The sequence below is a fragment of the Pezoporus occidentalis genome, unplaced genomic scaffold (assembly GCF_034315485.1).
Source record: "Pezoporus occidentalis ecotype Australia unplaced genomic scaffold, CSIRO_AGI_Poc_V1 ctg40, whole genome shotgun sequence".
NCBI lineage: Eukaryota > Metazoa > Chordata > Aves > Psittaciformes > Psittacidae > Pezoporus > Pezoporus occidentalis.
This window is the reverse complement of record NW_026915725.1, coordinates 3,161,444-3,178,587: the sequence shown is the minus strand read 5'-3', so window position 1 is coordinate 3,178,587 and position 17,144 is coordinate 3,161,444. Positions and strand designations below refer to the sequence as shown.

Sequence of the window (17,144 nt, the reverse complement as noted above, 5' to 3'; positions counted from 1 at the left end):
TGAATGGAAAAAAGCCCTTAGAGACGAGTATCTGCAGGCTGTATGCTGTGAATCCTACAAATGGAGCTCTGGGCCTCGCTGTTAACATCTTCTCCTGCCAATTTTCTCTACAATCTGTTTTGGCAATTTAAAAGACCATTTTATATTTGAGCAAGTAAACAGGTTGAACAACTGAGTCAACAGCTTCTAAATATGGAGCCATACATAGCTCAATGTCTGTTAGGGACAGTTTCTAATTTTAGACGTGCAGATGTGCTCAAGTATAGAAGAAAAGTTGTTAACTTCCTCCTTTAGTTGCTACATGAAGACATTAATATCACGTCTGAAGTAGTATGCAATTCCTTATCATTTGTTTCTTTCTCCAGAAAACAGGTGTTTAGTTAATTCAAATTATGAAGCAATTCCTGTCCTCTGCAGCTTCCCCTGGAGTTGTATAAATTTAACTGGAGGTAAAATATGATCCTTGATACTTAAAAATAAAAAAATAACAAATTAAAAGAAGAAAAAATAAAAACATGCTCCATATTTCATTAAAGGCAATGAGTACACAGCCTTTCTCATTCAAATTCATGTACAATGTTTTTGAGAATGTTACAAGATTTTCATGCTCTCTTGCTCTCTCTCTGCGTCCAATACAGGCTCCTGGTACATGGGGGAGAGACAAACACACACACACACACACAGAGCCCCTCAAGGTGATTCAGTGACCTCTTATTTACCAACCCCACTGTCCTTTCTAAATTTTTCACCAAAATAGGATACCTTGGAAATGTGCTTTATAAACCAATTTAACCTGCATTCTCATTTTCCTTTATTTACCTTCAGCTACAGCTGTCATTTTGCATACAATCCAAACCTCCGGGGAAACAAGTCACATACATATAAATGAACTGCATGACTCCATTTTGCTAGCCCTCAAAGAGAAGAAGGGCACAGATGTGCACCACTTCTTGCTCCCACATGACTTATGCTCGTAACAGCATCAATATGGGAGTGAGAAATACTTACATGGGCTCTCAGTGTAATAAGGGCAGCCACTGTGAAAGCTTCCATGCACCCTTCCAGCCATACAACCAAGCCAGCAACCTCTACCATGGAAGCACTGGCCTTTATCTTAATGAAAGCTTCTCACTCCATCAATTTATATGGACACCTGTTTTGCTTTATACTTAGAAGACATTTACCAGGAACAGATTTAAGAAAGAGCAACTTATTTTACATAGGATAAAACATACTTTAAGCCATATATCTGGACCTAAAAGTGAAGTGGCAGTAAGCTGCAGCTCATTGCTGCAAACTGCTGGAAGTGTTCCATTTCCCCAAAGGAAATATTATTAGATTGAGTTCCCAGTTCTTCATTTAGCCATGTGTTATGATATTTATTGATAGATAAATAGACCTTTTCCAACTTCTTTAATTATTCTGTTCCTTTTGCCATTTTAACTTTTTCCTTGCAAAATCAGCTTACAGTTAGCTTATAAGCAAAATCACCTATAAAATTGCATAGTATTTTTTTCATTTTGATAATTTACGCATTCATAAAGAGAATCCTCTCAAAGTTCAAAGTGGACAGAAAACACTACAAGGTCCTTTAACAAAATTAGCACAGTTCTCTGTGTGAACAATATAGATTTTGCGTGTATTAAGTACATATTCAGTGCCAAGAAACAGTGACATCTGCAGTAGAAGTGATGGAAAATTTATACTTTATTTTATATTTGGAATAACTGAAAAAATACTAGTAAACTTTTATTATACTTACCAACATACATTCTTTTTATAATAACTATAAATATTCTCACACATATTAATTTGTAAAAATTACTTAAACTTTAAAATGCCTGCTTGGCCACGCAAAAGGTGCTAAAAATCCTGCAAACTCATCAGCAAAAAAAAGCTGTCTAGTTTATGCAGCCTTCCCTACATTACAGCATGCTAGTATGTGTGGTTTACACCTTTTAAGCTAACTAAATGGTAAGAAGCTGTAATACTTGTAGTTTGGGCAGCTGAACCTGCACATCCTGGAGAGGCTTTATGATACTTCCTAACAAGCATGTTGTACATCTGCAGAATTAAGCTTTTAGGCACTGGAATAAAATTCATTCTTTTCTATGAAAATCCATTCTGGTCCTGATGCATCCATCGAAGCACAAAACAAATTCCACAGATTCGGTCTAGTGTTCAGGACTGCTGGTGGCAAAACAGCAACCAAAATCCAACGCACTCTCCTCCCACTCCCCTCACTCTTTTACCACCCAAGGTTTACGCTGATAGCATTCTTCAAAAAGTTGGAGGACTGCAATAATATTCACGTATGCTGTGAAACTTATCTTAGAACAAAAAGACAATATTTTACAAAGATTTCTGCTAAATAACATTGATACTGTTATTTATGTTTTATGACGTTATTTATCTTCATCAACAACATCTAAACACTTAACTGTGCTCACTTACCCTTCAATGAAGTTGTTACAATTTTGTTTCAAATAGGGCTCTTTGAGAAGTTTCTAATACTTCCAGGTGAAATCAAAATAAAACTGAAAATTAAATATATATATTAGTATTCTTCCATTTTGTTATATATGAAAAGTAAAATTATTTTAGAATTATTAAAGTGCTTACCTTTCAATGTCTTGAAACCTTAAATAGATCCTTAGTCCATGTCTTATACTGTTTATCTGATAAATACAGAAACTACTCTGTGTGGAATGCATTTCTACAATACAGGAGTTTTCTAATTAGGTTCAAGTTGTAGCCTATGTAGAATTATCTTTCTAGGATATAATGCTATAAATCAAATTATTCCTTTTGCGCAAGCATAATGAAATGCAATTGCTTTTATCATGCACATTTTAAATTTCAATTTTAACCTTCAAGATAATTATTTCTAATAGAGTCCATGACTTGGAATCTCTATCAGCTACATACATCAAGAAAAGAAAACAACTCTGTATTGTTAAGACTGAATGGAACAACTCCGTATTGTTAGGACTGGATGGAACAAATCTATATTGTAAAAGACTGGGTGGTTGGGAATGAAGGAACAGGAGTGGTACATCCAACCACCAAGAAAAAAAAAACGAGGGAGGAAGGATACACAAAAAACACTTTTCACATTTAAAAATCTACTTCTGGGTCTGAGAAGGCACATAAATATATCTGGTGCAGGAGCCAGACAGCATTATAAAATATGCAAGAAGATCTGCTAGAAGGGAAACCCCGGTGTCCCCGTCAAAAATAGAGGTGGGAAGAATATTCTTTCCCATTTCACAAAACTACTTGCTTGTTTTTATTCTCCCCCTTTCCCACAACAGAAACCACAATATGCTTTGAACAAAAATGAGAGAAAATGCATGCAAGTGACCTGCGTCATACTATTCTATACTCTGATGTTGAGGATACTGGGCTTGGGAGATCTAATTAAATTTCTTGGCCATGCTAATATCCAAAACTGAGTATCATAGGCCTGCTGTAGGGTACTCCTCTCAGCTTCTCAGAAAGCAGACCCATGCAGGGGATTAAGTATTCATCAGAGCATTGCTCGTTTCATCTCCTTGATGCATTCCAGAACTACCCCACACAAAAGAATCACTCTTGCTTGAAGAAGCTATGTAGGTCATGAGAGGACCTAATTTAAGTTCTTGGTCTGAATAAAAAAATACAGCTGATTAAAACCAGGTACTCACTGAAGTTTCCCAGATCCCAGATGGAAGTCTTAATGGCCATGCTTTTTGCCATTCTGAAGAATTCATCTTTCTCTCTCACAAACCAGAAATTTCAGTTAGCCGCATCATTAACATAAGGTACGTGCTCTTGTTCTCACCTTATCTATACACAGGAGCATTTGCACAGCTCTTAAATTAACTGTCCTCCCCACTGGCCAAGGGAACAGGAAACGAGCCCCAATTTTTCACCTCAAAGACCAGCTCTGGACATCAAAATTTTAACTGATGAATGCTTCAGCAAGAATAATACATCTCCATTGCTATGATAAACTAGTATCATTCAATTACTCTCTTTTACAATAACATCTCTACCTGAAAGAATTTTCTTCCAAGTAAATAAACTCATCATTTTCTTCTGATCATACTTACACTGGGTGGATCCGATTCCATTATGTTATTTTATTACTACAAGGAATGATAAAAAACTGTTTACAAAATAATCTATGGAGACAAGTTCTTGCAGCCGAAGAAGGGATGGAAGCCAGGACAAGCTACTGATATTGCTTCTGTATCATTGCTATCACACACTAGCTTCTACCTATTTCACACATACCATAACTTGCACTATGTATTACCCAATATTCCATCATGCAGTAGGTTAAGCATGCTGCAAGGGAACATGATATAAATAAATATCTTTTCTAGTGAAAATATAAGTCAGAAAAAGTCCCACTTTAAAAAAAAACACTCTTGAAAGCATTCTGCATTCACGCTTTAAGATAATGAAGCACATGGTTAAGTTTTGTTATCTGATGTTCTTTTCTCATCTTGCAGAACATGTATTTTCTTTTAAAACTGAGCATCAAAATATTATCTGCTTCTAAAAATCTCTGTCTTGCCAGTTATGCTAATTTTGACAGCCCCTGCTAAAAAAAAGACAAACCTTTATAGCTTATATAAATTATACAGTTTACTTGTAAATAGTTACAAAAGTATCCTTACTTGCTAGGAAAGCTATAAAAATGAGTGTGTCAAATCATTTTAGTATAGAAAATACTGTGAGCATACTTGGTGAAAGCTGGAGAGGTGAACACACATTGCCAATGTGCTGTACAAGTCCATGGCATAAGGTTACACGCACTTCAAAATCTGACATACACAAATCGGTCACCAAAATCAGATTCTTCACTCTCACAGACTTCATCAGAAACACCAACAAACACGCCTTTTCTTAGACACACTATTTCTCCATCTACAATCACTTTAGGTGGCAGTCACATACATTACTGATTTGTTCCTGAGTCCTTTTCAGTCTTTGTAACTCCGGCGTATCGGTCACAATACTGAACCCTCTTCCTTTGCTTTCTTCAAAGTCCCTTTTGTATTTTACCTACAGAATAGAAAATACAGAACAGGGTTGTTTTCATTTTCCACAATGTGCCTCTAGCAATCCTTTTTCACTGTAAATAAAGCACTTGTGAAAGGCTTTCAGCCCTTAAAGGAGAAGCCTGCCTTCATCCATGAGCTAAGATAGGCAGCAACTAGACAAAATTCTGCAGTACCCAAGCAACTGCCCCCTCCAGAGTGCCATGGGTTCACCTCCACATGGACTGCAAGTGTGGGAAGATCACCATCCATAGTCATTTTATTCTCAGAGTAGCAACCACAGAACTGCAAATGCCAATGGAGCATCAAGCAAGCACTTACTTTCACACAATAGCTATAACTAAATCTGGAAGTTTTCTAAATGCACAGACTTGCATTTCAGCCTCTCTATATAAGTCTACCAGTCTCGTCCCCAGTTGAAACATAAGTTATACATTTTAAAAATGCTGCATTAAAAGAGTATTTAGAATGTTGCAAAGTTAAACATTCATAAGTTAGGGAATGGCTGCTCACTGTACAAGCTTAAGTTTTCCTTCTTGCACATACACGTTAGGAGATTGTCTTTAATCACGTACTCATCTATTACTCTTTGGCAAGGCCCCCTGCTTTATTCTGGACACAGCAGAGATGGTTCCATATGTGGTTGTATCCTTTTTCAGATCAGACTATTCAAATCCTATCATCAAGGCAGGGATATTAGTTTCCTCAGGAACTTTTTATAGCTCTGATCACAGTCATTAAACAATCTTTATAATGCACCCTGGAAAGTAGGAATGGCATTATCTACCTTTCTAGAGCAACCTGCTAACAGAGGTGAAAACAGCTTAATTTCCAAAAACATACACACATCTCAGGGTGTTTGCTCTCAAATTCCTAACACTTGAATATGTTCAAATTATGAACTTAAGTTACTTGTATAAATACCCAGTACTTTTGCAAATTAGTCTAGAGGATCTCAGTTTCAGCATAAAGAAACAAGATGAAATCCGCAAAACATGCAGTCACTGCTGAGCCATGGACAAAACTCTGTAGCAAAGACAGCGTTGGGACCCACATCTCCATGCATGGGTTCAGCTACCTTATCCATAACGACTTCCTTTTACTTCCTATGTCCCCTGCTTTATTTACTACACACGTCCAGATTTTGCAACACATGAGAGAGCAGTAGTATAAAAACAGTATTCTCCTTTAAACAACTGATAACAAGCAAACATTCAGTTTATGCACCAAACTTGTAGTTCGAGGTTGGCTTTCAAATGTTATGATGGTGATTAATGGAAAAAGTATCCCTAGATCACAAAAGTAAAGTTTCACAAGGCTATGTAACAGTTTGTCCTGCCTATCCTAATCTTCAATGTATATGTTCCTAAACTTTACCTTTTCTTTAAATGCAGTTTTAGTGTATATAGTTATATTGTGTACAGTTCACACATAGGCACATCATACAAATCCTTGAGACACTGCAGTACATCACTGCAGTACATCACTGCAGCAACAAACTACCATTTTCCCCGTGTTCCACCTTCAGTGCTAGCTGAATTTCGTACACAAATGACTGCAGATTTCAAACAAGTATATTCTTTTCATGCCACCCTAAGACTAAGGAAACATCACTTCCACTCAAGCTTTTGAGGAAAGCATGGGCTGGTGACCCATGCCTTTCTGTTCATCTCCCCCAGGTTCAACTCTTCGGCACCTTTCCTTCCATTTGATCACCATTATCAGATATCATTTTGCCTCCCTCTGAGCTTCTAAACTAATCGAGTCAAATCTCCATGGCTTCTTGCTAAACCCCTTTATCTTCAAATACCTTTCTCAAATATACTTTTTCCATTGACTATCATCTCCTTTTACTTCTACCAAATGTCTCTGTATCTTCCCACTGACTCTCAGAGGCTTCCTTAAACATACTGGGTGGACATAATATTCCAAGACTGCCTGGTGCTAAGCAAGAGGTTTTATGAGTATATATGAACTTTCTTTATTTGAAGCCATACAAAACCTTACCAAATCTGGACAGACTTCCATGGCCAAGGACACATGCCTAACACAAAAGCCTCTTCCATCTCAGTAAGCTTCAACTCCTCAGCCCTAAATAAGTGAATAAAAGTTTATTCTAGTCTCAGCCTTGGAAACAGCTGTGCATTTGGCACAAAAATTCCAAATTTGGCCTGACGCAAACAGCTGACATGGAAATGTTCAGCCTTACTGCTTAAAGTTTACCAGAATTAAGAGCAAGCGAACACATCTCTTACAATGAGAAATGGGTTCAGCCCAGCCCCTGAGAGAGATCACCTATTGTTGGCAAGATCATTTCCTGTTATTAGTTCCAAATGTACCGGCTATTAACTTCAAATGACCTTTATTCATTTTACAAAGGAACTGAAGAAAAGAAAGGGAAACCAGTTTTAACTTCCCATTATTTTAATCCTTCAGTCAGGTAAAAAGGGCTCCAACTCTCTATTAATAAGTCACTTCACAGGAGTAAGGTTAGGGTTATCCCTCAGAGCAACTATTCTGAAATCATTAAGAAGTATTTTAAATATTAGCAGAGTTAATATGTGCATTATTGAATTTTGCAATCCAATTTCAAAAAGTAGTTTTAAATTATAAAAATCACAAAGAAATGTAATGTTTCATGAAGACCATGGTTCAGTGAAATGTGGCTCACTAAATGCACAAGTTAAAAAAAAAGAAAAAAACTCAGATTTCAGAAAATATCAAATAATAAAGATGCCATCAGTTATTCAGAATTTGGATCAAAAGAAGTCCTATTCAATATCAAGAAGGGATGTGAATGAAGAGGTGAAAAAACAACTGCTGACTGATCTCCAGTTTTAGATAGTTTTAAAATTCCCATAAAAAATGAGTTACTACAAAATCAGGGATTAAAATGCAATTTAATTGCTTTAAACTAATTTACATCAGAAAAGACTATTCTGTATAGGAGCTGTAAATATCACTATAATGAACGACTTAAGTGCTTACCAGGGCTGTCTGGGGTGGAGTTAACTTTCCTCACAGCAGCCTTACTGCTAGGCTTTGCATTTGTAGCTAGCATGGTGTTGATAACACACCAATGTTTTACATGTGGCTGAGCAGCGCTGGCACAGCATCAAGGGTGGCTGTCTCCCCAACCTCACCCAAAAGCCAGAAGGCTGGGGGTGGGCGAGAGCTTGGGAAGTGACGCAGCCAGGATAGCTGATCCAAACTGTGATATTGCACATCATAAAACGTCGTACTCAGCATCAACAGGTAAGGGGGAGGAGGGCATTCGTTATGAAGGTATTTCTTTTCTGAGGCAAGCATTCTGTACTGAGGCCCTACTTCCCAGGAAGTGGCTGGACATCGCCTGCTAATGGGATGTAGAGAATAAACCTTTTTTTCTGCTTTGCTCTTTTGCACAGCCTTTGCTTTTTTTCCCATTAAACTTGACCCACGAGGGTTTTTTTTTATTATATATTCTCCCTCTGTCCTGCTAAGGAGGGGGAGTGAGAGAGCAGCTTGGTGGGCACATGGCAGCCAGCCAAGGTCAACCCACAACAAACTGGAACCCTTGAAATTTAGTTTTGAAATGGAAACTTCTATAACCCCTAATGACTGAATCATAAATGCGGTCATTTCCTACAAAGATGCTTTTTAGCAACTCATCACCAGAATCCCAGCCAGTGATTCATAATGTATCTCTCTTGGCTCAAAACTCAGTGCAGTCTCACAAATGCAGAGCACCCTCAGTGGTGGCTGTCCTGAAAAATTGATCCTTGGGGAAACAATGTGTGGCATAAACATTAGAAATAAAACAGTAATAAATCATCATAAATGAAAAAGTTTTAAGTGAAAAAACTTCATGAGACCCACAGTGAAAGGACTAAGTGATCCAACAGATTTTTAACAAACTTCTCAGAGTCATGACACCAGCAAGATATCTTTGACAGGCCCAAAGACAGCATTGTGAAAATCTATTCACGAGGTCAGCATGAAACAGCCAAGGACAAAGGGTCCATCTTACTCCATACATAACATCTTATGCTGGAGAAAATGGAAAATGCTGCTCTTTTTCTTGTCTGTTTTTGCAGGTATACTTGGTACTTGGCAACAAAGCCACCTATTAGCAAAATAAGATTAATTTTTTCCTGGAAAATATAAATGGTGCCTAAAAGAGTGATTATTCTCTTGGGCTTTTTAGTACCTACCCTTAGTGCAGACCCATTTACAAGAACACAAGCACATATCAGTTGAAAAAAGATGAGTCCTAAAACACCAAACAAAAAAAGGCAGAGCAAGAATTCAGCATGGCAGATCCTCATGCTCTTATCATCACTGAAGAGCTGTGAATAATGATGGCCTCAGAAACATTCTTCATTCCATGTCTACCTCAAAAAGTTACTCAGCCAGTACAAAGCAAATATTAAATCCCCACAAGCTAAGACAGTGTCAAAGCTGGTTTCCTGTACAGCCCCTTCTTCACTTCCCTGTACAGACCAGGTAACTGTGCCAATAATCTGTTTCCAAAATATCCCCTTTCCTTACTCTCATGCACTGCATAACCCCACAGACTATGGCATCCTCATGCCTAATGTTCAGCAAGGAAGGATGAAGCAGAGTAGAATGAGAGGATGGGACCCGTCACACCACATTTGCCCTAAGAGGAATGTTCACAGACCTAGACTCTTTACGGCACCTTGAATATTTATGAATTTGTTTCAGTATGTTTTATTTGAGGTTCACCCAGAGCCATCTGCTCCTTCTGTGCCCAGCACATACAGCTACTTCCCAAAGGTCACCATCTGCTAATACACTGGTTTTCACAGACTGGCAAGAAATCCTCTCCCACAGTACAGGTCCTAGAGGTGCATCTTGGCAAAGATACCTTTGTTTGAATCTGCTTCTTCCTATGTGTGTTGATTTTCCTTTGACTTATTTTTTTCCTTACATTAAAGGCAAGACAAATTAAGAATTTATACTGTAAATCAAGGTTTTATGAACATAACTAAAAAAAATGTTTACAGGTAAATCAAATGTAAAGAACAATTTCAGACTAAACTCTGTAAGACTTCTGTTAAGCTAAGCCCTCTTATGAAGGGTCCTCAACAGTATCCTATCTGACAACGCTAAGTTTCGGTCTTCATGGCACAGTCTGTCTTCTAACACTGATCATAACCCTAAATCCCATTTATCTCCTGCTCATATTTAAGGTACATTTAAATACCATCTAAGATCCAACAACTGTACCCAATCTGCTCAAGCACTGCTTCTGTGGCAGTAAAACATGGTCCTCGCACTGTCACTCAATCAGAACAGCAAATCTGAACAGCCATTGGGAATGCAGGAACTCAGAATGGCCCACAGGGCAGACTAAACTGTCCTTGAGATTTTTATATGAACTGTAAGCTATAGGTTGGGCATTCCTTAGGGATGTCAAGGAGTTCCTGAAAAAGCCACTGATGAACAAGTTTTGCTGAAACAAGGGACTGAAGGGTTAACGATTTCATCCCCTGTTTTACTGTTCTTGGTCAGGTAAAGGGATCTGTGCTAAAAGAAAAAAAAAAACAAAAAGAGTAGAGAGTAAAATAAAACTAAAAATCTCCTGAGACTGGATTTTGCAATTTTTTTCAGCATTTACAATGCACACAGTCATGTTTTAGAAATGTTTAATATAGTAAAAATGCTATTTTCACAATTCATGCCTCTGAAGCATTCATCACAACAGGGCAAACTTTCTGAGAGAAGAAAGTTTCTATGAAAAACTCTGCAACCATGCAGAGTAAAACCATTCAAGTGCCATCACTAACATTAAATATATTGTCTTTCTATACACATCATTCAAATATTGGGCAAGTCTGCCTGTGGTACCCTGTAGAGGACATCTGAGCAAGTCTTCAATCATTTGCAAATTCCTGCACTGTAATTACTTAAGGACCTCTGCAGTTTTGCCAGGGAACTACTTCTAAAAAAAAATAAAAATCTTGGAATCCATGCCAGAACATTAAAAATCTTGGATGGGTGCAAATTAAAATATATAAATAGTAACTCTGTTGACAATGTCTCTATAATGTGGTCTCTTTATACTAAGGATGATGACAGAAAAAGCACAGGCAAGAGCATTCCGGACGACAAGATACGGAAACTGGAGGCAGCAAGAGATCAACAATTTCAGAATGAGAAGAAGATTAAATCCTCCATTTGGATGTATCACAACAGCATGTGAACTGTTGTTCACATGAGAACCATTGAACATGCTGGGATCCAAGCAAAATAAGGACTGAAGAGAGGGCAACCTGAGACTGTTTCAACAGGTTTACATCCAAACAAGTCACCTGGGCTCCACTCCATTAAAAGTTAATTCCAACTACTCAGGTGATTCTTGTCTACAAAATTATTTTCACGCCACTAAGTATGCTGTTCAAGTGCCTTGCACCCTGTTTTGCTGTTGGGCAAAGTGGAAGTCAGTCATACCTTTTCTATTAAAACATAGCACTGTAAGAATGCTGGGGAGGGACTCTTCATTAGGGACTGTAGTGATAGGACAAGGGGTTAAAACTTAAACAGGGGAAGTTTAGATTGGATATAAGGAAGAAGTTCTTTACTGTAAGGGTGGTGAGGCACTGGAATGGGTTGCCCAGGGAAGTTGCGAGTGCTCCATTCCTGGTGGTATTCAAGGCCAGGTTGGACAGAGCCTTGGGTGACATGGTTTAGTGGGAGGTGTCCCTGCCCCTGGCAGGGGGGTTGGAACTAGATGATCTTAAGGTCCTTTCCAACCCTAACTATTCCATGATTCTATGATTCTATAATGTTTTCCAAAGTCTACATACAGGTTACATAAAGAACAAGCTGGTTTTCCCCACTTCCACCAGCAATTATAACCCATTCCATTTCTTTAACAAACTTTACATCAACATTTTAACAACAGTAAACAAATTATATGCAGAACTGCAGCTGAGGAGAGATGAGGTTGAAGCCTTCATGTCAGAGAAATATTGTAAGATCATCTGTCCACTCCATGTTATCAGTTGGTACATTCTGTGTTTTAACCAGTTTATGTCCAAGGAACAGAAGTCTGAGGAGATGAAGGGTTTCTGCAGAGGTAGATCTGCCTTTGCTATATCTCATCTCCAGGCACAGAATTAAAGACTGATATATATAATCTAAATGCAGCATGATAAATTAACACAAATTTTAATAATACCCTCAAAAATGAAACCAGTGACAGCAAATCTCTCCAAATAGAATTGTCAGACATAAAGGGGTCAAGGGAAAAAAATACCCCACAACATTTAAATGCTTCATGTACAGATCTGCTAAATCCTTGATCGTGGTTTCTAAGTCCAGGGTCTGAGCTAAACATGTAGTCACTGCCTGGCTGTTCTCTCCATTGGAAGGGAGAATGGCCAGGCAACCACCAAGAAAATTATATTCTCATGACCTGTGTACTCTGAAGGAAGAATGCAGCAAATCACAATCACATGTGAGCTTGCTCTGCCTACTCTCCAAAGTGGACAGCAAATGTATAACTGCTGGTTGGCTAGGGCATCAAGACTGAGCTAGTAAGTCCTGCTGAGAGGCAGGATATGTTAGTTCGGGCCCAGCGCCATGCAAACAGTGATCATGCTCATAGCTGTCTCATAGTACTATCAGCGCTCAGAGGCATCTGCCCACTGGGTACCAGAAAGATATAACCCAAAAATACACATCCATAGAAAAGACAGGCAACCACGACAGCAATTCTGAGTGGGGGGAAAGAAACCCCAAACATTTCCCTGCCTGAAAAAACTCACCAAACAACCCAAACCCACCCCCCATAAACCTACCTAATAAATCTTCCAAATAACACAAGGGCCATACTGGTCCAAGGAGTGCAGAAAATCCCCACAGAGAATCAAGCCAAAAACTGGACGAAAAATACATCATGGGGTGTGAAGAAGATTGACCCCAGAAGGGATGTAAAGAAGACTGACCTCAGAAAACTGTAATACAGACCAACTGTAATACAGTGCAAACTGTAGTCATATATTACAAAAGGTAACCAAAACAAACACTAACAGGCAGCAGAAGCCAGCACATAACACACGCAGGAAAAAAAAAATATCTGTGAAAACTGCCAAAAAATCAGGGAACATTCCCTGCTGTAGCAGAAAAGGCTGAAATGAGTCCAACTGAGAGCAACCAGAATGCACTCCAGAACAAAGTGCAGAGGAAAAGGATCTGGAAAATCTAGATTTGAGCAATGCAGACGTGCAGGCACACATGCATTACAGAAAATAACAGGGGACACTGTAATTATACCCTCTGGCCTCTGCTAACAGCTTTGCAAACTTGCAGTCCCTTGTGTCTGTCACTCAGATGCCATGTAGCTGGGCACCTTACATACCAGTCACATAAGTAACTATACTTTGTGTCTCATTATCCTGCAACTCCTCTTGTCTGCTTCCATGGTAAGGACACGCCACCTCTTATTCCAGAGTTAATGGATTACTTGCCTTTAGGTGCTCTTACGGAAGCTGCTTACAACTGCTCAGTTTGATTATTTCTTGGAAACTGATATACCAAATGGAAGCCTGCAGCACAAGCCTGGTTGCAAAATCTATGCCCACTGTACATACACTGTGCTCACTTTACTATATTAGTTATAGATGTCTCATGCAGTCATATCCTCTGTCTCTGCAGAGCCAAGGGCAGGGAAGAGGGACTACCTATATTTTCCATTTAACTGTAAGCAGATTCTGAAATCCTTAATTCTGAAATCCTTATTTTTTTTCTGCCCTCCCAGTGATCTTTCTACCACTCAGTGGCAAAGACAAAAACACAAGCTTAATGAAGGCACCACGAAGGTACCCTAGTTCTTAAGAAGGGAATTCCCTTCTGAAAGCTGGAAATAAAAAGGGAAAACAATATGAAAGTCCATAGAATTAATCATCAGTTAATGGCTGCAGCTTGGCACCCATAGATAGAACATGACAGCAAACCCCATTTTTTGAGACTGCAAATTCTCCATTTTGTTCTTCATTTTAAAGCAGGACAGAAAGAGAGGTGAATGGAAAATGATACATTTAAGAAAGGCAGTTTCATATCAGAAAATACATAGCAGACAGCTCAGCCTTTTATGTTTGAATTTTCATTTATTTTCAAGTCTGAATGTCAGGTACTCTTAAGAAATTTCAGCTGCAGAGGTGAAAAACACAGAAAATGTTGTTTTGTCCCAACTAAAATTCCAAAAACTATCAAAAGACAGGTCTTTGTGAAGAGAACTGAAGCACTGCATATGTTAATCCTCAGAGTAGCTTCTTACATGAATTCCTCAGAGGGAATAATTTCTTAAAGAATTCAGTATGTAGGCAGCCTCCCATAAATGCAAATCTAATATTTACATAATCAGCCTCTCAAATACCATGATAACAAGAAGCAGTGAAACTGTCAGAAACACAGGAAACTCACACAATTCCAAAATTACAGCCACATGAACTGAGATCAGAAGACATCAAAGACACCAGTAAAATCAGCATTGCAACCTGGTTCTGACCATCCACTCTGATGCTTGAATTATCTGAGTATATAATTCCCAGTACCTCTAAATTGTTTGCTTCTACACCTAGAAAATGCTTACACAGGTAATCTGTCTCATTCACAAAGAGGATACAGGCTCATCACCCCAGAGGCCCTGGCTCAAGCTCACATTTCCCCATGCACATCAGGAATTGATCCCCAGCCCTGCCACAACTCATGGCGAAAGCAACATAGGCTGCCTTTGACTCCTGAAGCTACAACACCCAAGGGATACACCCCAAAAACTCTTAGCCACAGACTCAAGGGAAAGCACCACAGTGAGAACATAGTAACTTGGGGGTAGTTTTGCAGTGTTGGTGGGAATAGGGAAATCAGGCTACTCCAACAAAAATACATCCAGTGCCCTCATCCCACCCCCATAAAAAACACTTGCTGCTCAGGCTCTCACTTTAACATCCTTAAATCATCCTCCAAGCCTGGCCTTCAATTTTAGGACCTTCTTTGGGAGCCTCAGCTAAAGCACATTACAGTTAATAGGAAAACTCAAAGTAATTTCAGTTTATCCCTTAATACAGCCATTATCCCAGAGAACTCCTCCGGTGCTGATAAACAGCCAGGATCGGTGGGCTCATCAGACAAAAAGCAGATGTCTTTAAGACAGACACCTACACGTGACCTCATCAACAAACCTCCTTTTAGAGTGAATGGAGAGAAACACATTTTTCAGAGAACAACTTGACTCATCCTGAAGAAGATATTTAAAACATCTTCAAAATACCTATATTTAAAACACCTTAACAAAACTTAAAATAAAAAATTGCATCTTCAAAACACCTAAAAGGTACCTAGATATCTTAAAAAGACATCTAAAGCCAAGTGAAATTAACTCAATTGAGAGCTCCAACAATCCCGATCATGTTTTCTATGTATCTCCTGCCATGCTGTCTTTGTGAGCTGTTTCAAAATAAATTCATGATCAGTTTCCTAAACCTTAAGAATTCTAGAGCTGCACGCTGATGCCAGTACTGAGTTTGTTGTGGGATCAGTTTTCAGACGCAGAAACTATCAGCTGCACACTGCAGTGTTTTTTAAATTGTGAGCTGAATCACCAGATTTTTTTCAAACTGCGCCTATAGAGCAATATGTAAAATAAAAGAGTGGTTATTTATGATGTGCAAAGGAATGAGAAGGGCAAGGTACCCTTTAAATATATCCATTATTCATCCCTACTGAATACACATGACTTCTGCTTCAAACAGCGAGGGATATGTTGTGAGAGATGCCCTTCTAATAAAAACAAGGCAGGAATGTTAGTACCAGAAGGTTCCCTGCAGGCTAAAAAGTGACAGTTGGCTGGGCTAGGATCAGAGCAAAAAGTGGGGTGTAGCAGCAGGGCAAGCTTACACACAGAAAAAAAAGCAGGAAAAAAAAGAAAAAAATCTACAAATTAGAGAAATTATTCCAGAAATTAATTGAAAACTTAAAAAATAATAATAATAATTAAAAACAAACAAACAAAAAAAACCCACCACTCTTTCAGAACAGTAAGAGCAGGCATCCCAAAGGACCAGACAAGGGCCACACATTGCATTTCTTATCAGAGACGTTAGCTAATAACAATGAGAAGGAGGGGAGGGAGGGAAAAGAAAGAGGAGAACAGCTACAAATCAGCCCAGCTGTAAAAACTGCTCCCTTTGTTGAACGGCCATTAGTGGAGAGAAGGTGGGAATAAGAAGGATCTTTGTTATTTAAATGCTATCCTGCGCTGCTTTTTCAAAACTTCCTTAGAAATGTATAGTAAAACTATTTTTCAGCTCCAAGCAGTGAAGGCCACAGGCTTGGAGTTGGGTTTTTTTCACTTTGCTGACAGGGAAAAAACTAGAAGAGAGGGCATTGCCTCTAAGAGAGGAATGACATTCCTAAATCTATATACATCCCACCTTCCAACTTTTAGGTTTTGAAAACATCTACACAGATGAGCTTTATCATTACTGTAAAGCCTTCTACTTGTAAAACAAAGTGGGCTAATGAAAATAACTTTGTTATAACTTTCAATACTGTTTATTTTTCTTTCTCATCTCTAATAAGCAGGAACTTACCCCTGCCAAGAAAACCTAATCTTTTTATTTTAAAGGAGGAAGAGTAGTGGCAGGGATAGCCTGACAGTGATGACAGATACTGTACGTGCTATTTGTATGCAAGCAAATAAGAGGACTGGCCCATAATGTCAAAAAAAAAAAAAAATCCAAACCTCTGACAGATGCTAATTTTCTTAGATATGAAACTGTTTGCATATTTTTTTTAGAGGTTTATCTGGAAGGAAGAAGCTCAGCCTATGCTCAGCCAGCATGCTATCTTCTTTTTAATATCTCAGGACACAACATATCCTACAGGTAAGATGCAACAAGGATTTTGGTGTGCCCTGGTCAGTTCACCTGTGCAGGGAAGTATATTCCACAGATAAATACAGCTTCTGCAAGTAATGCGGCCATCCTGCACACATCAAACAGGCTGAAAAAGATATGCATCTAAATGCACAGTAATGTTCATTAAGTGCAAAGAATTCTGTCCAAAGCCCACAGTACCCTCATG

General features: G+C 38.6%; 1 protein-coding gene across 2 annotated transcripts in view; it reads right to left on the bottom strand.

The window, feature by feature from the left end:
- NEBL (nebulette) overlaps nucleotides 1-17,144 on the bottom strand; it is a 251,627-nt gene that overhangs the window by 138,506 nt on the left and 95,977 nt on the right. For both annotated transcript variants that reach the window (XM_062633657.1, XM_062633656.1), the window contains exon 4: nucleotides 4,948-5,055. In XM_062633657.1, the coding sequence (XP_062489641.1) occupies nucleotides 4,948-5,055 (108 nt within the window). The remainder of the gene's footprint in view (nucleotides 1-4,947; nucleotides 5,056-17,144) is intronic.